At 46.1% G+C, this 23,278-nt stretch overlaps 1 protein-coding gene across 5 annotated transcripts in view; it reads right to left on the bottom strand.

Annotated features, from left to right (window-relative positions):
* Positions 1-23,008, bottom strand: part of PLEKHH1 (pleckstrin homology, MyTH4 and FERM domain containing H1) — a 55,667-nt gene extending 32,659 nt beyond the window's left edge. Inside the window, exons 1-3 of one of the 5 annotated variants that reach the window (XR_008513326.2) lie at positions 22,655-23,008; positions 14,079-14,238; positions 160-222 (exon numbers count right to left, since the gene is read on the bottom strand). Coding sequence is in view for 4 of the 5 variants with exons in the window: in XM_054530758.2 (XP_054386733.2) it covers positions 160-222; positions 14,079-14,204 (189 nt within the window). In the remaining variant the exon portion in view is untranslated. The remainder of the gene's footprint in view (positions 1-159; positions 223-14,078; positions 14,239-22,654) is intronic. The other 4 variants (XM_054530758.2, XM_054530760.2, XM_054530759.2 and 1 more) reach the window with 4 other exon arrangements.
* Positions 23,009-23,278: the final 270 nt, after the last annotated feature.

Here is a 23,278-nt window from a genome sequence, read left to right as displayed (position 1 = left end):
GAGACTCTACTCCCACAGAAAGCTCCATGCACACTCATTTGTTTAGGTATAACACAGCACTGCTGGTGATGTGTGTGTCCACCTGTGTCCGTGGGAAGGGCCTGGAAGGGCCGATGGTCATTCCCCTGCATATTCCCGCCGATCCCCTCCCCTGGTTACCTGGGTCTCGGCGTTCTCTGCTCTCTGCTCTGCCTCCAGCAGCCTCTGCTCCAGCTCCTGCATCTGCTTGGCCAGAGAGAAAGGGGAGATGTAGGTGCCATGTCCCTACTGTGAACATGGCATCAAGGCCGCTTTAGAGAACTGTGCACACACTGCACACAGGCTTAAAGTGCCCATCTCAAGTGGCTCAAGAGTGTCAGGGTAAAGATTTTCAAGGCAACTCTCAGCTCCCTAATCCTGAGTTCATGGGGCAGGTGAAGAACCAGTGGCTGCTGTCCTCTCTGCTGAGGGAGTGGAGGCCCAGCTCTTTTGTCCTGATGGAGGGTGTCTGGGGAGGGCAGCAGCTCCACTGTCATTCTTCCTGAGCAACCCGCCCTGTCCTGGCTTCAGTCTCCCCTTCCTGAGGCCCCTTTCCTCTCAGCATTGGGTCGAAGGCGGGGCCATGCTGCTGCTCCCATAAGGCCCACCCTGTGTCATCGATAGAGAACATTTCTCCCCACTCAGAATATCTCACTGGCTGGGGACGAATACCTCCTCACCCACAGTCGAGGGCACCTCTGCCTGTAAGGGCTTCAGGGCTATCACCTTATTTCAGTTCTTGAATCTTAAAGAACTAGAAAGAGAAAGAGAGGCTCAAAATACATTTTTCAAAATTCTATCTTGCGAGCTGGGACGCCTGTAATCCCAGCACTTTGGGAGCCTAAGGCAGGAAGATCACTTGAGCCCTGGAGTTCGAGACCAGCCTGGGCAATATATCAAGACCGCATCTCTACTAAAATTTTTATTTTTTAATTAGCTGGGTGTGGTGGTGTGCGCCTGTAGTCCCAGCTACTTGGGAGGCTGAGGCAGGCGGATCACTTGAGCCTGGGAGGTTGAGGCTGTAGTGAGCTGAGATGGCACCACTGCACTCCAGCCTGGGTGACAGAGCAAGGTCCTGTCTCAAAAAAAAACTTAAAAACGTAAAAATTCTGTCTTGCTGCCAGTAGAGGCGTGTCACTCAGGGCTGAGGAGCATGGAAATTCTGGAAATTATACCAAGTGGCCCAAGCAAAGGGACTGAAGTTCTTGCACGTGGAGGCTCTTCAGGGACCAGACCTAAGCTGAAGACTAAAGAGCCGCTCACGAGCCCACAGCCTATATGGCATCTCTTTGCAGCTTCTCAAGCTCGTGGCTTGGCAAGTGAAGTGTGCATTGGATGTCAGCTCCCATTCTCCCCCTGCCAGGGCACCACCGTGTGCTGCCCAACTGTACATCATCACATGGAGGACCCGCAGAAGCAGAGCAAATTCATGCATCCCGCTCTTGTGTCTAACACCATGTGCCACAGCCTAGCTGGGGCTGCTGCTTCCTTCCCCAGCCTGCCTTGCCCCAGAGTAATGCATATGCATCATACATGTCCCAGAGGCGTTGCATCCCAGCCGCGCCTTCCACGAGGCTGGACAGGGCCAGTGCCCCTCACTTCCCAAGTTCCAGCCCAACCTCCTCTCTAAGGATTTGGCCTCTTCTCTGGCTACTCAACCTTCTCCCTTCAGCCTGGACCCTAGCTGGTATTTACCAGTGAACTGATCGATCCTTCTCTCTTTCCCAATCTCTCAGCTGAAATTCTGCTTTCCTTAATTAAAAGGTGGATGAGCAGGACCCCCCAGCCTGCTGCTAGACAGTGAGAGGAAAGTTACATGGAAGCAGCAGTTCCTGTTTGGGAACCTGGGGGATGTCTGCTCAGGGTGGCCTTCCCTCATCCATTTTTTTCTCCTTTCTGGGATTGGGGAGACACAGGTGCTTTCAGGGCACATTCCCTTGGACACAGAGTTAGAGTTATGCTCATCTGAAGATCGCAAGTAAAACTCAAGACTTACAACCCATATGGGACAAAAATGCCCTAATGCTCCCATGGATAGGGCCCCCTCTGACAGGCATTCACGTGTTCAAGCCAAGGATGCCCACATCCCTTCTTTCCTTCCTCTCTTGGGGTTAGTAACACTACTCAAACCTCTCGATGGAAGCTGAGTGGGTGGGTTGGTTCTGATCAGTTTTGGGCATTGTTTTGAGCCAGATGGGCTGTCCTAAGTCAAACAGTCCTCAGGCCTGTCCCAGAGGTGTTCCTTGACCTTCACACAGTTGCCATGCAGCCACGGGGCAGATAACAGCACAGCATAAATCAATATTATGTTTATAGGGGTGGTTGCCCAGTGCAAAAGGAATTCTCCTTGGTGGTGGGGGTTTGGTTGATACATAGTGGTGGTCCCCAGTGTTGGTCCCCAGTGTTGGTACTGCATAACCCTTCCCTCTTCGACACCAGACCTAACTGGGCCAGCCAGGTTCTCTCTCTCCAGGAATCTGAAATCAAGAGATCAGAGGCTGGAGCCAGGGAGGTGCCCTGGAGAAGGTGCACAAACCTCACCAAGTCATGATTGCTGGATAGTTCCTTCAGTTCTGTGAGCTGCCCCAGGATCCTTCTAATAAATCCCATTTGCTTAAGCTAGCCAGAGTTGGGTTTTTGGGTTTTTTTTTACCCACACAGAAATAATCTAATGAATGCAATGCTGAGGAGCATTTTCCTTTTCCAAGAATAAAATAAAATACTGAATGGGAAGGCCCTGGACCCTCAATAAGTTTCCTAGGTTGCACTTCAGCAGGACTGTTGAGACCTAACTAATCTGCTCTGTAGCTCAGAAGAAGGCATAGGCTTTCCATTGGAAATGATAATTCATATTTGTGACATTCTGAAACGATTGGCTGATATTTTCTGACTTCAACTGATGGAAAAACTTGTCTTGCTCTTTTGCAAACGGAGACCAAGGTGGAATAAAGGATAAACTTGGGTCTTACCTCCCATGGAGGCATTTCCATTTGGGTCATGAGTGATAAGTCAATGACATTGGTCAGAACCAGAAATCACTCTGTTATTGACAACATAGCGGGCATTTTTTCCCCTCCGGATTTTATTATCTATCCCATGCACATGCTATTACTGAAGTAGATGGAATGGCAAGGCACCTTTCAGAGCCTGGGGTCTCCCCTGGGGTATCCTCCCAGCCCTGGGTCACCCTCTGTCATTGCCAGGTGGTCCTCATTACTGTCGACCCTCCCAGTCCTTTTTTTTTTTTTTTTTTTGAGACGGAGTCTTGCTCTGTCGCCCAGGCTGGAGTGCAGTGGCGCGATCTCAGCTCACTGTAAGCTCCGCCTCCCACGTTCACGCCATTCTCCTGCCTCAGTCTCCCGAATACCTGGGACTCCAGGCACCCGCAACCACGCCCAGCTAATTTTTTATATTTTTAGTAGAGACGGGATTTCACCGTGTTAGCCAAGATGGTCTTGATCTCCTGACCTCGTGATCCGCCCGCCTCGGCCTGTCAAAGGGCTGGAATTACAGGCGTGAGCCACCGCACCTGGCCAGTCCTTCTTATCCACCCTGCAAGGACACTTGACTCTCAAAGCATTTCATATTCACTTTTATGTTGCAGTATTCTTTTTTCTCTAAAACTAGTGTCTGAACACTTTAGCCCCAGCATCAACACTTTTCACGAGGGCAGATCTTTCTTCTTCACCCTTGCTTAAAGGCCACACCTGGAGCTCTGCAAAGCTGGTGCTATAGGTGGGCACCCTTATTTGGCTGTTCCAGGGTTCTCTAGGACCATGTCCTCAGCTGTCCTTTCAGTGTGTGGGTCTGGGGTAACACGCCAGCCAAGGAGGTGTCAGGTTTAGGTGGCTGACAGGGATCTACTTTCGCCAGCTGCACATAAGACTCATAAGCTGCCCTAGAACTGGCTGCAGCAACCTGATGAAGTGCACTTGGCACCAATCTGGTATTTAACCCCCAAGTGTGCAGCTCCTTGTCACACGCTGTGAGATGCTGTGAAATACCAGCCCACGGTGGCAGGAGCACCTGGGACTCTCCTGTACTCCCAGCACAGTCCTGCTGTGCTGAGCAGTGGCCTGAACCAAGAGCCATACCATCCTGTGTCTCAATGATCCCTTTGAGAAAAGGGTTCAACACTCTTTTTTTTCTTTTTGGACAAAATCTCACTGTGTCGCCCAGGCTGGAGTGGCCAATCCCAGCTCACTGTAACCTCCGCCTCCCAGGTTCAAGCGATTCTCGTGCCTCAGCCTCCCAAGTAGCTGTAATTACAGACGTGCACCACCACACCTGGCTAATTTTGGTATTTTTAGTAGAGATGGGGTTTCTCCATGCTGGTCAGGCTGGTCTCAAACTCCTGGCCTCATGTGAGTCGCCTGCCTCGGCCTCCCTAAGTCCTGCGATTACAGGCGTGAAAGGTTCAACATTATTACCGCTGCCTTTCACGCACGGGAGAGAACGGCACAGCTAAGAGGTAAGGCACTGGAACCTCACTGACTCCACCACAGTGTGGCTTTAGACAAATTCCTTAACCTCTCTGTGCCTCAGTTTCCTCATCAGTAAAAAAATATATATATAATAATAATGACACCTCCTAGGATCGTTGTGAAGATTCCACAAGCTGCCCCATGTAAAGCACATGTGCATGGCCTGGCATTCAGAAATTTATAGGCAAAAGCTGCTTGTTGGTTTTTTTCCTATACAAAGATGGCACTTAGGAGCAGGGAGACCAGTTTGGCCGGGACAGTGTGATGCTCACCTGTTGTCTCAGCATGACTAGTAATAGAGCCTCCTTTCACTTTCTCTCCAGAGTGTCCTGCTTTAGGTGATAGATTATATGATTGGACTACTTAGGATTCACCTACAGAAAGAATGGGTTTAAGCCAGAGGTTGCCCACTATTAATTTAAAGAGTGTCCTATAAGACTTACACTGTGTTGTGGGCATTTAGCCTATATGTATATAGCTAAACAGGACCACTTGGTCTGTGTAGGGCTGTGTGTATATACATGTAGGACATTTAGGCTACACTTATGTAGCTAAACAGGGCCACTGTCATAAGCACTGTACATGCACTAACTCATTTACATTTCATAACAACCCCAGAAGGCAGGTACTGTTAGTATCCCTATTGTGTGGATTAGGAAACTAAAACAGAGAGGTAAGGTAACTTGCCTAAGGTCACACAGTTACTAAGATTCAAAGCCAGAATTCAAACTCAAGTAGACTGGCTCCAGAGTACATTCTGTCAGCCACTATACTACACTGCCTCTCACATCCAAATCTCACATGTCACATAAAAATCCAGATTCCATATACATCTTATTTCCATCTTCTCTTAAAAAATCAAAAGATCTGGCCACACTAGCATTATATTTTCTATTTTCTATAGCAGTAAGTGGCTTTAGCCCTTCCCCTCACGTTTTCCTAGAACCTCTCACTCTCTTCATTGTCTCATCTATCTAAATTAACTGCAAACATTTGAGTTTGCAACCCCCAGTTTTAGCCATTAAATTGTTCTAACTCTGTTGTTATCAAAGACAATTGTTTTGGCTGGGCGCGGTGGTGCACGCCTGTAATCCAAACACTTTGGGAGGCCAAGGCGGGTGGATCACTTGAGCTCAGGACTTTGAGACCAGCCTGGACAACATGTTGAAACCTTGTCTCTACTAAAAATACAAAAATCAGCCAGGCATGGTGGTGTGCAACTGTGGTCCCACCTACTTGGGAGGCTAAGGTGGGAGGATTGCTTGAGCCTCGGGGTCAGAGGTAGCAGTGAGCCGAGATGGTGCCACTGCACTCTAGCTTGGGCAACAGAGTGAGATTTTGTCTCAAAAAATAAAAAATATAAAGACAATGGTTTTCAATTTTTTTTTTTTTAGCAACAGATCTTTTGTTCAATTAAAATCATATGCTTATTTCCAAATACATAAAATACACAAATATGGAGCTGGGAAGAGAAAGGGCTCCAAGTCTTGTCTGTGGGCTCCACTATACCCCACAACCCCAGAACCTCTCTGGGCCACATGGGGCTCCAGGGATCCACTAGAAAGACAGCTGAATGGGGCCCGGGGTAAGGCCATGGCAGAGGTTAGTTGCAGGAGAGACTTTCAAGGGCATAAGAATCACATGTGGGCTTTGTCATCATGCAGATTCCTGAGCTCTGCCCACAGAGCTTTTCTTTAGCAAGTCAGAGACATAGCTCCAGAAAGTGTTTGTAAAGAAAGCGCTTGTGGATGAAGGTGGTGGTCCACAGACCACATTGTAAAAAACAGTAGCCTGGCCACAGAATGCAAAACAAAGCTGACTCCTTCAGGGATGCAGCCTGGAGCCGTAGCCCCATCAGCACCCCTTCTCAAATGGTTCACCAGCACTATAGAACTCATCCATACATGGTTCCTGAGAAGTACTATGGTGAGCAGGAGGGCAGCCTTATAATAAAAATAGAGGGTTAGAAAAGCAATTTAAGGCCGGGAGTAGTGGCTCACACCTGTAATCCCAGCACTTTGGAAGGCCGAGGCAGGCGGATCACTTGAGGTCTGGAGTTCAAGACCAGCCTGGCCAACATGGTGAAACCCCGTTGCTACTAAAAATACAAAAATTAGCTGGGCGTGGTGGCACATGACTGTAATCCCAGCTACTTGGGAGGCTGAGGCAGGAGAATCTCTTGAACCTGGGAGGTGGAGGTTGCAGTGAGCTGAGATCACACCATTGCACTCCAGCCTGGGTGACAAAGTGAGACTCTGTCTCAAAAAAAAAAAAAAAAAATTAAAAATCTCTTTTACACACACACACACACACACACACACACACACACACCCACCCACAGAATAAAAGCCCTAGAAGGCATCTTCTCCCAAAACAAATCAGATCTGTGAGCACAAAGACCTGCTAAGACCCATTCCATGATGATTTTATGCAAACTTCAACATACTTCCAACTCATCCTTGTATTCTCCTTTTATGGTACCTGGCCTTGTCACAAAGTATGAGATATTTTAGGATATGTTTTTCTGGGCTACCCATATGTTGTGAAACTGGCACTTAAGCTGAACTGCTGCCTCTGTATAATCCATATGAGGTGGAAGGAGCAACATCCATTGTTCTCTTGCTTAAGGGGAGTGAACGGAACCATTTATCCACTCAGAAAAATTTCTGAACTACAAATTTTTGGTAGGTAGATCGAAAACTGAGTTATACTCCAAAACCTTGGCTGGTAAAACTGGCAAGCGATTGTGACAGAGCAAAAGTACACATGGTTGCGCTGGAACTGGACTTGGTAAACGCTGCTTCAGTTAGAAGTTTTTAAGCTACAAAAAGAATAATTTTTGTCACATTATTTCTTCTCTCTTTTTCTTTTTGAGATGGAGTTTTGCTCTTGTCGCCCAAGCTGGAGTGCAATGATACAATCTTGGCTCACCACAACCTCTGCCTCCCGGTTTCAAGTGATTCTCCTGCCTCAGCCTCCAGAGTAGCTGGGATTACAGGCATGCGCCACCATGCCTGGCTAATTCTGTATTTTTAGCAGAGACGGGGTTTCTCCATGTTGGTCAGGCTGGTCTCAAACTCCCGACCTCAGGTTATCTGCCCGCCTCGGCCTCCCAAAGTGCTGGGATTACAGGCGTGAGCCACCACTCCTGGCCTATTTCTTCTTTTATTAATACACTCAAAGCCCTTTTGGCATAAAGAAGCAGATAGGGAGTAAAGAAAAACCTTGTATTAGTTCTAATATTGATGCCAAGTATTCATAATGATAATTCCTACAAAGCTCTTTTGTGGATAGATACTATACTCCCACTTTTCTGATAGGATAACTGAGAAACAGGTTTAGCAGAATGAAAAAGTCCAAGGAAGAATCACATTTTAATATCCATTTATGTGTCCTCTCAGAACAGTATCAATTTTTAAATTGATCTGAATAGCCTTTGTGGCTTCTCCAGCAGGCCAAGAAAGACAGCTAGGGAAAATGATGTGAGCAGAGCAGGGCGAGATGTGAATCTCAGGTCATCAGCCACTCCCTCAGCCTCCTCTACTGGAAGAAAAGGGAACCCATGGCTAACCTGGCTCCAGAATGGGGTGGCCCAGGCAGGCTGGGTGACCATGGCAATAGCACACCAGACCCAGAGGTGTAACAGCAAAGGCACAGTCTCAACTCTCCTCTCCCTTCATCCGGCTCTCTCTCCCTTAGGTGAGGGATTATCTAAGAGCCTCGATGTTTCTGCTTTTTTAAAAAAATTCTTTTTAGCACAGATTATTCCCTGACTAGAGTGACAATTGTGTACGAGGGAGTCAGGTGCAAGGTAGGAAGAAGGGCATTCTTCCAAGCCTCCGCAGCCCACAGGCAGGTCTGATCCTAAGCAGAGATGGTCCCCCAGGGAAGCACTCAGGCTTTGCTCACCCTGCAGGATAGCCAGCAGTGAGCAGCCTGTAGTCATCAGCCCATGTAATGTCCCAGGGCCAGCTGTGTAGAGAGGTACGGGAGCAGGTGGGTGAGAGGGCTGGCCAGAGACTCAACTGACATGGCTTCTCCCAGTGCGGGTAGGAACTGGCCACGATTCTTGGCCCCAGCAGGAGCTCTCCTAAGAAACCCAAGGCGTCTCTTCCTGCGATCTATAACTCGTCTTGGCTCTGCTAGGGAAAGCATCTCATGAATTGCTGGACCTGTCTTACTGGTTTAGGGACGACTGCAGAGGACAGACACAATCCTGACATTGACCAACATGGTGTTTGTGGCCTCAAGATTTCCCGCCAAGAGGTCCAGTGTCGGACTCAGGTCCCAGCCCTTTTCTTAAGTCTCCCACCCCATGGTCCCTAGTCCAGAACTGTGTCTCTCCCCTCTTCCCTCTCGCATGCCCAGTTGTTCCTCCCGTGTCTATGCCTTTCTCCTTTCTTGACTCATCACACTATGCACCCCTAACATTTCCATGTGAAGGCATTCTGGTTACATGAGGATCAGAGACAGACGTGAAGACAAGAAGGTGTCAATATTATGAAAGTTCAGTTTACCCAGACTCCAGGGGCTGTAGAGAAAGAAAGTATGGTTTTTATAATGTGGTTAAGGCTTTCCAGTCACTCTGTTGGCCCCTGAGGAATAGGGTAGACAGGCACTCTAAAACATTTATTATGAAATACTTTAGGCAAACAGAAACATGTAGAGAAAAAAAATACCTATATCCTTTGAGACGGGATTTTGCTGTGTCACCCAGGCTGGAGTGTAGTGTGATCACAGGTTACTGCAGCCTCAAAGTCCTTGGCTCAAGCGATCCTCCTATCTTGGCCTCTAAGTCACTGGGACTACAGGCACGCACCACCATGCCTGATGAGAATAATTTTTTAAAAACATGTATCTGCTGGCTGGGCGCAGTGGCTCACGCCTGCAATCCCAGCACTTTGGGAGGCTGAGGTGGGTGGATCACCTGAGGTTGGGAGTTCAAGACCAGCCTGACCAAAAATGGAGAAACCCCATCTCTACTAAAAATACAAAATTAGCTGGGCGTGGTGGCGTGCACCTGTAATCCCAGCTACTTGGGAGGCTAAGGCAGGAGAATTGCTTGAACCCAGGATGGGGAGGTTGCAATGGGCCATTGCACTCCAGCCTGGGCAACAAGAGAGAAAATTTGTCTCAAAAACAAAAACAAAAACAAAAACAAAACAAAACAAAAAACACATGTATCTGCCTGTCACTTGTCACTTTGTCTAAAAAAAATCCCAAAAAACGATATATCCACCATTCAGCTTTGTCAACCCTTACTTTTTGTCACATCTGCTTCTGATGTTTGACTTTAAGAAATGGATCATGACAGATACAGTTGAAGCCCTGTGTAATTCTCTCCAATTTTATCCCCTTCCCCTGGCATTGACCCTACACTTGGTTGTTTTTATATTTTTACCTCATTTGTATATGGTAAAAATACCTGGGGTTACATTTTCTTATGGCAATAAGTGGCTTCAGCATGTCCCCTCATGTTCTCCCAGAATCCACCTGGCTCTTTTCACTTATCTAGCTGACCTGTAAGCATTTGACTTTGCAACCCCCAGGTTAGCCATTAAATGGTTCTAACTGTTGTAATCTAAGACAGTGTTTTCAACTTTTTTTTTTTTTTTTTTTTTTTTTTTAGCAGCAGAGCTTTTGTTCAATTGAAATCATGTGCTTATTCCCAAATATATAAAATCCATGAGCATGGATCTGGGATGAGAAACAACAATTAGTACTGTCTTTGAAGGTTTTTAGAAGTACATAAACTGTATGATGCTGTATATATCCTTCAGATGTTTTTTATTCAATGCTGATTTTTAAGATTTACTGATCTTACAAATGTAGTTCTACTTGATTCATTTTTAATTGCAGTGTAGTATTCCACTGTACAAATACACTGAATATGTTTATCCATCTCTCTGTTGATGGACATTTAGAATGTTTCCAAATTTTCATACATCAATGCTGCAATATATATGTCACCTTGTGACCGATATATTTGGATTTATTTCTGCCACTTCATTTGTCCTTTCTGTTTACTCCTTTTTTTATATATATATTATTTTCTTGTCCCTATCTGTATTTAATAGACTTTCCTTTTTTCATTTCCTCTCTCTACTGATTTGAGGTATGCATACTCTGTTTCTATTTGTTATCCCTCCTATTAGTCTAGACTTGAAGACTGCTGGTTTTTCCCTATTATCTATCCTCTCTTTCTTTCTCATATAAATAGAACCCCCAACTTTTAGCTGAGCGCATAGTTATTCAGAATAAAGACTACATTTCTGTTTGTAGAAATGTACAAACCTTCTTTGTAGCTGGGTATAACCATGTGAATAAGATCTGGCCAGTGGGATATCAGCAGAAGAAAGGTATGAAACCTCTGAATCACTAAGTTAAAGGGAAGGGGTTGGAACGTGACTCTCAGGTAACGCATCTTCAAATATCCAGAGACCATCACCCTAGAGCTGGATTACTTATGTCTGGAAGGTTACATGAGAAAGAAAGAAACATCAGCCTGGTTTAAGCCATTGTTATTTGGGGTTCTTTCTTATAGCAGCCAAACAGTGATCTAACCAAACTGTGATTTTTAAAAACTTACCCTGGTTAGACTCATTCTGTTTCCTGAATCTGAGGCTTCACATCTTTCATCAAGTTTGGAAACTTTTCAGCCACTATCTCTTTATGAAATCTTATTTGATAGATATAGGACCTTGTCATTCTAACATCCAGGTCTCAGCTGCTGTATCTTTATTTCTGTAGGCAGCATTCTGGATGATTTCCTTAGGTCTGTCTTCCTGTCCATTAAGTCTATCTTCCATTGTGCCTAATCTGATGTTTAATCTATCCATTAATACATTTTAATTTCAATGAAAACACTTTCACTTCTTAAAGTTCTATTTAGTTTTCAAGTCCACCTGATCTTTTAAGGTAGTGTCTTGTTCTTGTCTTATGCTTTCAATTTCTTTGTTACATCTTCAAAACTTTTGAACTCATTTATTTCATAGTCTCTTGCCAACAGTTCCATTATTAGAAGTTGTTGGGGATCTAGTCTAATTGTTTTTTGTGTATGTGGATACTCACTCATTGTAGATTATTTCCTCAAGTATTTAGTCATTTTTGGTTATATATTCCTCTTCATTAAGGTTTTTTTTCTGTGTGGATCCTGTGTGATCTGAATTGAGGTCTTGTGTCTCCAGAGAGGTTTTGTTTCTGTCCCTACCAGGCTCCCCAGGGGTATCGCTGGCCCAGAACTTGGGTTTCCTAAACCACACAGGTAGTATAAATCCTAACATTAAACCAGTGTTATCGTCAGGTTCTCAGGGGAGACTCTATTCTTGTTTTTCTACCTAGAGCCTTAACTAAGTCTGAGAAGCTATTGTCATCTCCTGTGCCAGTGAATGATTTTCCTTTCCTTGTCTACCCTGTTATTTAGGGTAAACCCTTTAATATTCCTGACCATTTTTTATTTTTAAATTTTGTTCATACTGACACTAATCAAAAGAAATAATAGTCCTGACTTTATGCGAAAGTCTGTTTCAGCTCCAACCTCCAGCTGGCCAATTCTCATTTCTATCCCCACAGATATTAAAACTCTAACTTCAAACCTTACATTACTCTAGGGAGGCCAGCCACACACCATCTGCCCCTCAATCAGCTGTCAGAGTCGAGTACCACTGTGGCTTTCCCCTCTTTTGTTACCTGAGAACTTTTCTTACTTTTTTCTGTGCTCAGCTCTGCATTTACATGAATATTTTAAATATTTAACCCAGTATTTCCAGGTGATTCATAGTGGGTTTTTTTTTTGTTTGTTATTTTGTTGTCCATATTACTAGAAACAGAAGTCTCTTCCCTCTGAGGTATATCTCAGACTGCCTGGCTGAGTCAATCCCTACTTATCCTTTCCTTCCTTCTCGTCCCTCCCCCAATACCATAGCTTAAGGCAGGATTCTCAAACTTCATAGTGTACAGAATGATTTTCTGGGAGCTTGTTAAACATGCAGATTATTAGCAACCCCCCAGGAGACTTCAATTGAGAGGACTGGGGTGGGATCCAGGAATATGCATGCTTAACAAGCACTCTAGGTGGTTCTGGCCAAACGGTTCTGACCACACTTTGAGAATCACTACCTAAGGTCTGCTGCCCTTTCCTGATGTATATTCATTCCTTTCTATTGGCAGTACCTGGCAGGAGCCCTGCACATCTCTGTTTTGCAAAGTCTGAGTGAGGAGACAACAATGCCAACAGACCCGAGGTTCAAGAGTTCTAGTCCAGACTAGTCCAGGACCACTCCCCTTAGCCATGGTGATGCCACTGATTTGTCCTGCTGGACTCCAGCTATCAATAAAACAGGTCATCCATTTGGGCTTTACTAATTGAGACTTTAACATTATTTGGAGAGGGGTGAGCTAAAGTTTCCCTTTGTACTTATGAAAGAAGGGTTTGCTAAGCAGATGGATACTATAAACAAAACTATACATATAATGATTGACTCACTTAATTTTAAGTGCAGGTCTTCACTCTCTAGATGGGTTATGCTCCAGAATGCCTCTGAAAGTTAGCAGTTTAGAATGTATCTTCCAGCCGAGCGCAGTGGCTCATGTCTATAATCCCAACACTTTGAGAGGCCGAGGTGATCACCTGAGGTGAGGATAACCTGAGGTTGGGAGTTCGAGACCAGCCTGACCAACATGGAGAAACCACGTCTCTACTAATAATACAAAATTAGCTGGATGTGGTGGTGCATGCCTGTAGTCCCAGCTACTCGGGAGGCTGAGGCAGGAGAATCGCTTGAGCCCAGGAGGTGGAGATTGTGGCGAGCTGAGATGGCGCCATTGCACTCCAGCCCAGGAAATAAGAGCGAAACTCCATCTCAATAAATGTATAAATAAAATAAAATAAAATAGAATGTTATCTTCCCACAGAAACATTAGGAAAGGTGGTCAGTTTCCCAGACCAGCCCACCCAAATCTGTAAATAAAATAATTATTCCCATTTAAGACCTATTCTATGTCAGGACCTTTACATATGTGATCTGATATAATTCTCAAAATAACTCTTAGAAGTAGACATTTGTGTTTTTTTGCCTTAGAGGTGAAGGGACTTGCCCAGGGTCATCTAGCCAGTAAGTGGCAGAGCCAAGTTAGGTCTGGCTCCAAAGCCTGTGTCCTTGTTACCAGGAAAGCAGAACACCTCCTGTAGCTCATTTATTTAACAAAGGGTGAGAGGAAGGGTAGAGATTTCTGTTTTCTCCCAAAACACCGTCCTTCCCCACACTGAGAAAGAAGTGTTAAGGGAATAATAGAACCTCTCCGCTGCAGCCACAGGTGACTCTGGAAGTGATGGGGACCGAGAATATCAGCAGCATGTCTTCGGTGTGCCTTAATGAGCGAGCAAAGATGCAAGCAAGATAACAGCTTAGTAAACTGCTCGGACTTCGGTCTTAAACTACCTTGGGTTTCATTTTGCATACGGGGAAAAGCATCTTACTGAAAGTTGACTTTCCGCAACTCTCCCTCTCTCACACAGCCCTCCCTGCCATAAACCTCTGTGTGTGGAGAGGCAGCTCCCTGCTCTGAGGGACTCACCTTGTCAGCCAGCAGCTCCCTTATCTTGCTGGCCTGTAGGCGGAACCGGAAAAGCTGGGTTTCCAGGGTCAGACAGCGTTTCTGCCAGTCTACACTGGCCAGCGCCTCCACCTTGAGTTCTGCCATGATGGAATCGACTTCTGGATTATTCCAGGGAGCCCTAAGAACCAGCATGCAGAAAGAGGAAAAGATAAATAAGCATGTGAGGAAGAGTTCTGTGGGGAAAGAACGGGAGGGGACCAAAGGACAGAGAAAACAGGGCTGGGGAAGAGAATCGGTCACTGATCCCCAGGGTCCCTCCCTGCCTTCCTCAGCTCAGTGTGTCCCGCTCCATTGTAAGTTAGCTTAGAGCCTCAGGAAACCGCGAAACCTGAGAAACCTTAAGGAGAACCTAGTCTCATTTGGACAGAAGTGAAAAGCAGGGCTCATTTGTTTTTCAATTATCCACACAACAAACTTATCCATTAAACAGCTACTTATGTGCCTGACCCTGTGCTCTGCACTGGAGATGCAAACAAAACTAAGAGAAATTCCTTGTCTTTGTGTTTTTCAAGGAACTCTTAGGAAAATCTAATTACAATGTAGTCATAGTTGCCAGAAGACATGCAGATAAATGGGAATGGGAGCTGGGAAAAGTGGGAGGGATGTGTTTAGGGAAGGCTTAAAGTGGGTAACAGATGCATCCAAGGTCATATAGCTAATTAGAGGCAGAACCCCGATTCCCAGTTTATTTCTTATTCTATTTCATCTATATAAGATGTTAGATGAGAAAAAAAAATGGAAATAAAATATAATGCTTTGAATGTTCTTGACAATCTTCTATTTAGATGGGATTGTGTCCATTGTTATCATCAAATCATCCATCCAACTTTGGAATAGATTCTCACCATTTCCTTCAGGTTCTAAGATGTAAACCAGAAAACTGCTAGATATTTTGCTGCAACCTCTGGAGAAAGCCACAAGTCTTTGGGAAAAAAATTTGTACAAATTCAGAACAAATCAAGTAGACACCTATAGTATGTCCAGCCAGGGGAATCCACTCAGATGCCTCCTGGACATATTTAGAGAAAAAACACTGGATGGAGGATGAGAAAAGGAAGAAGGATGCATGAGTGTGCATGAGAGACGGATACAGGCAGAGCGAGCCTGGGAGACACATCCATCATCAGGATTTTTCAAATCCCCTTTCTAGGGCATTGTGATGAATGATGCTTGCCAAAAAGTATAAATTTGGTCTGTCCCAAACCATGACACATGGTCATCCTAGTAGTCAACAATTTTAAGGAATAATTGTTAATTTTTTTAGGGTGATAATTTTTTTTTTTGAGGGAGAGTCTCACTCTGTCAGCCACGCTGGAGTACAATGGTGCAATCTTGGCTCACTACAACCTCTGCCTCCTGGCTTCAAGTGATTCTCATGCCTCAGCCTCCTGAGTAGCTGGATTACAGGTGTGCACCACCAAGCCTGGCTAATTTTTTGTATTTTTAGTAGAGATAGGGATTCACTATGTTGGCCAGGCTGGTCTTGAACTCCTGGCCTCAAGTGATCCACCTGCCTCAACCTCTTAAAGTGCTGGGATTATAGGTGTGAGCCACTGCACCCAGCCAATAATATTTTTAAATGTCATCTATTAGAAATTTTTAAGATATACAGGTGAAATAATATAATATCTGGGATTTGTTTTAAAATACTTCATGGTAAGCGGTAAGTAGGGGAGGAGATATACGAAATAGGATTAGTAAAATGTTGATAATTTTTGAAGCTGGCTGATGGGTATATGGGAGTTCTTTATATGATCTCTCTACTTGAATATATGCCTGGAATTTTCCATAATAAAAATTTGTTGCTTTTCAAAATCCCCTTTTCCTTCCTCAGGAGCCACATGGCCTCAGAAAACCCAGCCACCTCCTGTACTGTTGCCAGATACTACCACAGTGCAAAGTTAGCCTCTCTTTGATGGGCTAATCACCAGTAGTGCTTCTCCCCTTGCATGTGACTTTTATTCATATTTTTCTCCCATCATACACTACAAGTAGCTATTGCTTATTGAGTCTTTATCGTATGCCAGCCATGTGTTGCCTCTTTAAACCTTACAACAACCTGTGAAACAATAGGTAAGCACTGTTGTCCACACACACATGAGGACACTGAGGAACAGAGAAGCTAAGTAATTTACAGATAATTGTATAGCTAGTTAATGGTGGAGCTGGGATTCTGGTTCCAAATTCCTTGTTCATTGCCACTCTGTGCTCTTTACCTGTCCAAAAAAAATAAAAAGAATTCCAATTTCATAGAGTGTGGTAGACTTGAAAATGGCAGAAATCGTTTCTAGGATCTTTCAGAAGCCTTAGCACAAGGATGAACCTATATCCCAGATTTCCCAAGACATCTTAGGCTCAAATATTCTGACACTATAATCTCCCCAAGCACTGACACTTACCATGTATCCTGACTTTTCATCTAAGAAATAAGACCTGCAGAGAAAGGCCCAACAATTAAACCACTGATGGACCGAGTAAGGTCGGTTCTTGGCTCCTCAGAACACATGACTTCAGCACTGCTCTCCCAGCCCTGTCATCTAAACAATCCCTGCATTGTGACCTCCCAGCAATCCCCATCTCAAAAGACTAGGACCAACTGGAACGGGCAGGAAGACAAAAGACAAAAACAAAACATGACCTTCTCTGAGCTAAGATCACAGCTGAAAAGACAAAACAGAACCTTGTAAGGCTCTCAGAGAAGGCCGGGAGGCTTCATGTTTGATTTTTCCTTGTCCTTTACTGGGATTTTGCTTTTCCTTGTATAAACAGGAAAAGTGGCAGATCTGAGACTAGGACCTGGGAGTCTTGCAACTCAGTTCAGGGCTAAGAAATAACAGTAAAAGTATAAAAGCAAGGGGCAAGGGAAATGTAATCCTTTTGTATAGTTGAAAGAGTTTGATTAATATTGATTCCCTCTCACTGATTGTCAAAGCTGCTGCTCAGATTCTATTGGGAGAGTGAAAACCCAAATTATCAAAATCTCCAAGTACTTTGGAAATATGTCACTGGTGTCTGCCTAGCCCTGATATCTGAGATTATACCTAGTTTAGGGAATGCTTTCCCCAATCAAGCATCTCCGTAACATCATGGTTCTGAACTGATCAAGTGGTCTGTTTAATCCTCTCCCTGCCTTGAGGATGGAGAGGATTAACCACCCTCTCCCTGGCAAGTTGCTGAGGAGGTTGGGACTCGTGCTTGGCTTGCCTCGGCATGTGAGGAGAGCAGAGAGGTTTTGAAATAGATCAGGAGCAGGGTGCCTGCTGCCAAACCCAAGGCCCAGAGGCTCTTCCGACAGAAGCAGGTGGTCAAAGCAACAGCTACAAAATCAGGGAGGTTAAAGGAAGATACCAGTAAGCTGAGCCTCACCTGCTAAGTCACCTTGCACTTATACCTCCCATAAAAATGCACAAGGATGAGCAGAAATGAATACCTTACATTTGCAGTAGAGTTTGTAACTTGTCAAAGCATTGCGACACGTGTGTTATTTCTCTCTTTATCCCCGAGATGGAGGACAAGCACAATTAGTCACAATGAACAGATGAGAAAACTCATCACATCTGTGACTTACTTAGAGCCTTGCATAGAGCTAAGGAGTAGCAGAACTGGGCCAAGAATCCTGATCTCCCAATATCTACGATTGTCCTCTTCCCATGATGATGCTTCAGTAGTGGTAGCAAATATCTCATACTAACAGGCTAGTCTAACACAAATACATTAATGGCAAAAATAAATGGGGAAATGAGAGAGGGGAAGTGAGCTGGAAACAAAACTCAGCTCAATTTTTTTTTCTATTTTTATTCTGGAATGCTCTATCACACATTAGAAATAGGGAGAATAGTACAGTAAGTCCCTATGTCCCCAATACCCCGCTAAAATTATGATCAGCTCTTGGCCAGTCTTATGAAACTCATAGTTTTCTTGATTCTGCTGGCACCCAGCCTGCTAAACTGCTTGGCAGGTGAAAAAAAAAACTGCCATAGTCTTGATACCTGCTCTGGCATCCCCTGAATCCTCCAACACCCGGGACTGAAATGCCACAGCAGTCAGTGGGGATATGCCTCAGAGGCAGGGGCTGGGAGTAGGATGGGTGGGAAGGTGGCACAGGAAGTCATTAGGTGACTCCAGACTCAGAGTCTGTATCAGAGAAAACACAAATTTGACCTGGGATCTCTCTGGCAAGTTTGAGGATTTTGACCAGAAACTGACAAAATGCTAAGATTACTTTTTTTTCTTTTTCTTTTGAGACAGGGTCTCACTCTGTTGCCCAGGCTGGAGTGAGTGGCACAATCATGGTTCACTGAAGCCACAACTTTCCCAAGCTCAGGTGACCCTCCCACCTCAGCCTCCCAAGTAGCTGGGACTACAGGCGTGCACCACTGTGCTTGGCTAATTTTTGTATTTTTTGTAAAGACAGGGTTTCACCATGGTGCCCAGGCTGGTCTCGAACTCCTGGGCTCAAGTGATCCACCTGCCTCATTCTTCTAAAGTGTGTTGAGCCACTGTGCCCAGCCTAAGATTAAGTTTTTATTTTATTATTATTATTATTATTATTATTATTATTTTTGAGATGGAGTCTTACTCTGTCACCCAGGCTGTAGTACAATGGTGCAATCTCGGCTCTCTGCAGCCTCTGCCTCCCGGGTTCAAACAATTCTCCTGCCTCAGCCTCCTGAGTAGCTGGGATTACAGGTGGATGCCACCACACTGGCTAATTTTTGTATTTTTTGTAAAGACAGGGTTTCACCATGGTGCCCAGGCTGGTTTCGAACTCCTGGGCTCAAGTGATCCACCTGCCTCATTCTTCTAAAGTGTGTTGAGCCACTGCGCCCAGCCTAAGATTAAGTTTTTATTTTATTATTTTTATTATTATTATTATTATTATTATTATTATTATTATTATTTTTGAGATGGAGTCTTGCTCTGTCACCCAGGCTGGAGTACAGTGGTGCAATCTCAGCTCACTGCAACCTCCGCCTCTCGGGTTCAAACAATTTTCCAGCCTCAGCCTCCTGAGTAGCTGGGATTACAGGCAGATGCCACCACACTGGCTAATTTTTGTATTTTTAGTAGAGACAGGGTTTCACCATGTTGGCCAGTCTGGTCAAACTCCTGACCTCAGGTGATCCACCTGCCTTGGCCTCCCACAGTGCTGGGATTACAGGCGTGAGCCACCACTCCCGACCCCAAGATTAAGTTTAATTCAAACAACTTTTAAGTGATTCCTGTGTGCAAGATTGAGGATATAAAGATGAATAAAGATATTGTGGCTTTTGAGGCTCAAGTCTACAGCCTGAATATCCTGGTAGCTCCCTGCAAAGGTAGCTAATCAATACAGGACCCTAAAAGAAAGAGGTCAGAGGTCACCACAGGCCTCAAAATAGCTCATTGCCTCTATCTTGTGGAGGATGCAGGAGGCATTGGAAGGCAACGGGGCTTCTGTTATATGCACAGTTTCCACTGGGCTCTCTCATGTTACCTCAGTATGGTTCATTCCCTGAGTGTGAGTATCTGTATGACTTCCACTTGCTAGTGAGGGGCTACCACCATCTTCTAAAAGTGCTCTGCCAGACTAGGCTGACTACCTGTCAATTGTGGGAGAGAAATAGCTTCGTGTCCCCTTTCTGGGGATAAGGCTGGGAGAAGGATGCGAGTGGACACAGGGACAACTTCCTCTGATCTCAGCACTGTCATCTGATCAAGCTAACAACATCCATTTGGCCACTGCTGGGTGCCTACATGACATTCCACACAATGTCCGGGGAGACACAAAAGGTGAGCATGTCCTAGGCCGCAGGAACCTCGATACCAAAAGAAGCGGTCAGGACAACCAGGTACAACATTCCTTGAGAACAAAAACAGCAAAGAGAAACAGCTGAGTACCTAAGATCCTATGTTCTGGCACTGACAGACAAACTCCGGTTTGAACACGAGCTCAGGCACTAAATAACCCTGTGGCCTTAAGCCATTTGCTTAACTTCTTTGAGACTCAGTTCCATTCTGAAATTGAGGGCAGTAATATTTGAAAATCAGGACAATAATATTTGGTTGAACCATATGAAACCGTCAACATTTAACCATTTTCCAACCTTCAAAATGGCCATTTCATATATCACATCATGCAGGGCTTTTTGAGAATTAAAGGAGATATTACAAAAGCCTGGTGCACACTAAGTACTCAATAAATGACTGTTATTGTTGTTATCAGCAAACAAAAGGCAAACCAATAGCATCTAGAACATAAGAGGAGATGTGGCCCAAAGATGTGCTCATGAGGCCGGGCACGGTGGCTCACGCCTGTAATCCCAGGACTTTGGGAGGTGGAGGCAGGTGGCTCACCTGAGGTCAGGAGTTCAACCAGACTGGCCAACATGGTGAAACCCTGTCTCTACTAAAAATACAAAAATTAGCCAGGTGTGGTGGTACATGCCTGTAATCCCAGCCACTTGGGAGGCTAAGGCAGGTGAACTGCTTGAACCCTGGAGGCAGAGGTTGTAGTCAGCTGAGATTGCACCACTGCACTCCAGCCTGGGTGACAGAGCGAGACTCCGGCTCAAAAAAAAAAAAAAGATGTGCTCACTACCACATCTAACTCTGGAGATCTGGAGAGGAGGTCATATGATTTTTTAAGTTATTTTACAACACCGAACAAAAGGGTATATAGTGCAAAGTAAGGCTTCTTCCCATGCCTGTACTTCAGCCATAGTTCTCCCCAGCGGCAACCACTGTTACGGGTTTCTGTGTGTTCTCTCAGAGATATTCAGAGCATCTACAAGCATTCATACGTATGTGGCATTCACACACCCACCCAAAAATGGTGGCCCACCATACACAGTGTACTCAACAATATAACTTAGAGATATTCCTACATCAAAATATATATATGCCACATTTTCTCTCCACGCTTTGTAACAGCTTTAGTGTATCCTATCGTGTGGCTTTTACATGATCTTATTGAAGGGTCCCTTATTGATGGACATCTAGATTGTTTCCAACCTTTTGCTAAACAATGCTGAAATGAATATTCAATGATGTACCCATTTCATATACATCAGAGTATATCTGAAGGATAAATTCCCAGAAAATAGAATTTAGGGGTAAATGATATACACTTTAAATTGCCAGACATTTCTTTGGATTTTTCTTTTTCTATCAGGAATGGGAGGAACATGCTCTCCCCTACAGCTGGTGACTTCTGAAGAGGGCAGAAGAGGTTCCACATTTTTTCAGCTTAGTTGTTAGTTTCAATGAGTTTGGGGCCACAGGCTGCACCCCACAATTGCCCAGCTCTGAGCAGGCCCCCTCAGCAGTCTGTGGGAAGGTGGTAGAAGTGGACTGAACCATACGTTAGCAATTTAGGAGGCTTGGGTTTCAGTTATGGTTCTTCCACTTTTTAGCTACGTGACCATGGGCATATCACAACAATTTTTTTTAAGAGACAGGATCATCAGCCTCCCAAGTAGCTGGGACTACAGGCCCACACCACCACACCCAGCTAATTTTTAAATTTTTATTTATTTGTAGACACAGGGTCTCCCTATGTTGCCCAGGCTGGTCTTGAACTCCTGGCATCAAGTTCTCCTTCTGCCTTGGCTTCCCAAAGTGCTGGGATTACAGGCATGAGCCACTGCAACTGGCCTAAATGACAACTTCTCAGAGTCCCAGTTTCCTCCTTTGGAAAAATGGGGCCAATAATATGCAGAAACACTAATACCGATGTTCTATAAATCGTTAAGTGATGGTACTAGCCCTATACACAGTGTCTGTCACATAGAAGACAGTCCAAAAAGTTTGATGAAGGAACTGATAATTCTCCCACTGAATTTTTTAAATGGTCTTTCAAGTGTTTTACCTGAACCAAGGCTCTGTCTTGGAAGAGTTTTATGAGGTGGATTCATAGTAAAAGCTATGGAGGAGATATCCTGGCAAGCAGAAATCCCACAAGGAGAGGAGTTTCCTTCCCGATGAGGGTCTTCACCGCCTCTGCCACCCCCACTAACGCCCCTGGTTCCTGGCGACCGAGTCCTCGCTAAGACTCCTAGGACACAATGCTCTGTGTCATTCGGCGCCCAACCTGTTTTCTTTTCTGCTTGAATGACCTGCTCCTAGGAGTCGAGCCTCAGCCATAGGGTCCCTAAGAGAACACTCAGAAATCACAGAAGAAATAACCTAAGGTGAGGTGGGGAGGGGTGCGGGAAGGGGTGAAAGGGAGCGAGCACCGATAGCAAGGTGGCAGCCTGCACGTCCGCTCCGAGGGCCCTTCCCGGGAGCGACTGGATCTGACCGATCCCCAAGTCCAGGTCCTCCCGGGGGAGGCTCCTCCTGGCCTCTCGGCGCGAGTCCCCTGGGGCGCCCGGCTTGCCAAGCCGGACCCGCGCTCCAGCGCTCCCCAACGCTGGGAGCTCGCTTCCAGGTGGGGAGGCACCTGCTCGGGATCGTCCTCCGGTCCCGAGGGGCCGTCCCCCGCGCGCAGCCTGACGCCCTCCCCCGCGGCGCAGCCCCAGCCCGCCACAGCGGCGGGAGCGCGGGTCGCTCACCTCCAGCGAGCTCGCGGCCGTCCCCGCCGCGCACCGGGCACACGGGCGCCCTCGGGCCGCCGCCGCCGCCGACCTTGCGTCGCTCTCGCCGGAGTCCCGGGCTGCCGCCGGTTCTCCGCTCCCCGGCAGCAGGGGTCGCGGGCTGCGGGGCGGGGCGAGGCTGGAGCGGGAGGGGTGCCCGCGGGCTCGCTGCACAAAGCCCCGCCGAGCCTTGCGGCGCCCCATTCAACGCTCCGCCGGGCGCCCTCCTCCCCTCGGCTCCCCGCCCGCTCCTTAAAGGCAGAGCGCTGGGCTCTGCTCTCCAGGCAGCTCGCGGAGAGGCACAGGAAATGACCTCAGCAGGCTCCAGCCTCCCACTTCTCCGCACCGCTGAGCTCGTCCCTGGGGCGGCGGGGAGGGCGGCTGGGTGTCCCGGGCGCCGGCCCGGAGCTCTCTGAGGAGGCCGCACCAGCTGCTGCAAGGGGCGGCCAGAGCGCCCCGGGGATCTGCTTGGCCCCACATAGCGGGGGACCCTCGCGGGCTGCGGGAAAAGACCAGACCCTCTCCGCCAAAGGTTCCAGCATTTGCCTGGCCACCTGTGGGAACTGTAACGTCTGGATATTTGGAACAGAAGTCCATATTTCA

The sequence above is a fragment of the Pongo abelii genome, chromosome 15, assembly GCF_028885655.2.
Source record: "Pongo abelii isolate AG06213 chromosome 15, NHGRI_mPonAbe1-v2.0_pri, whole genome shotgun sequence".
In the NCBI taxonomy this organism is placed as follows: domain Eukaryota; kingdom Metazoa; phylum Chordata; class Mammalia; order Primates; family Hominidae; genus Pongo; species Pongo abelii.
The sequence above is the reverse complement of the archived record's forward strand: the minus strand, read 5'-3'. Positions and strand labels throughout refer to the sequence as shown.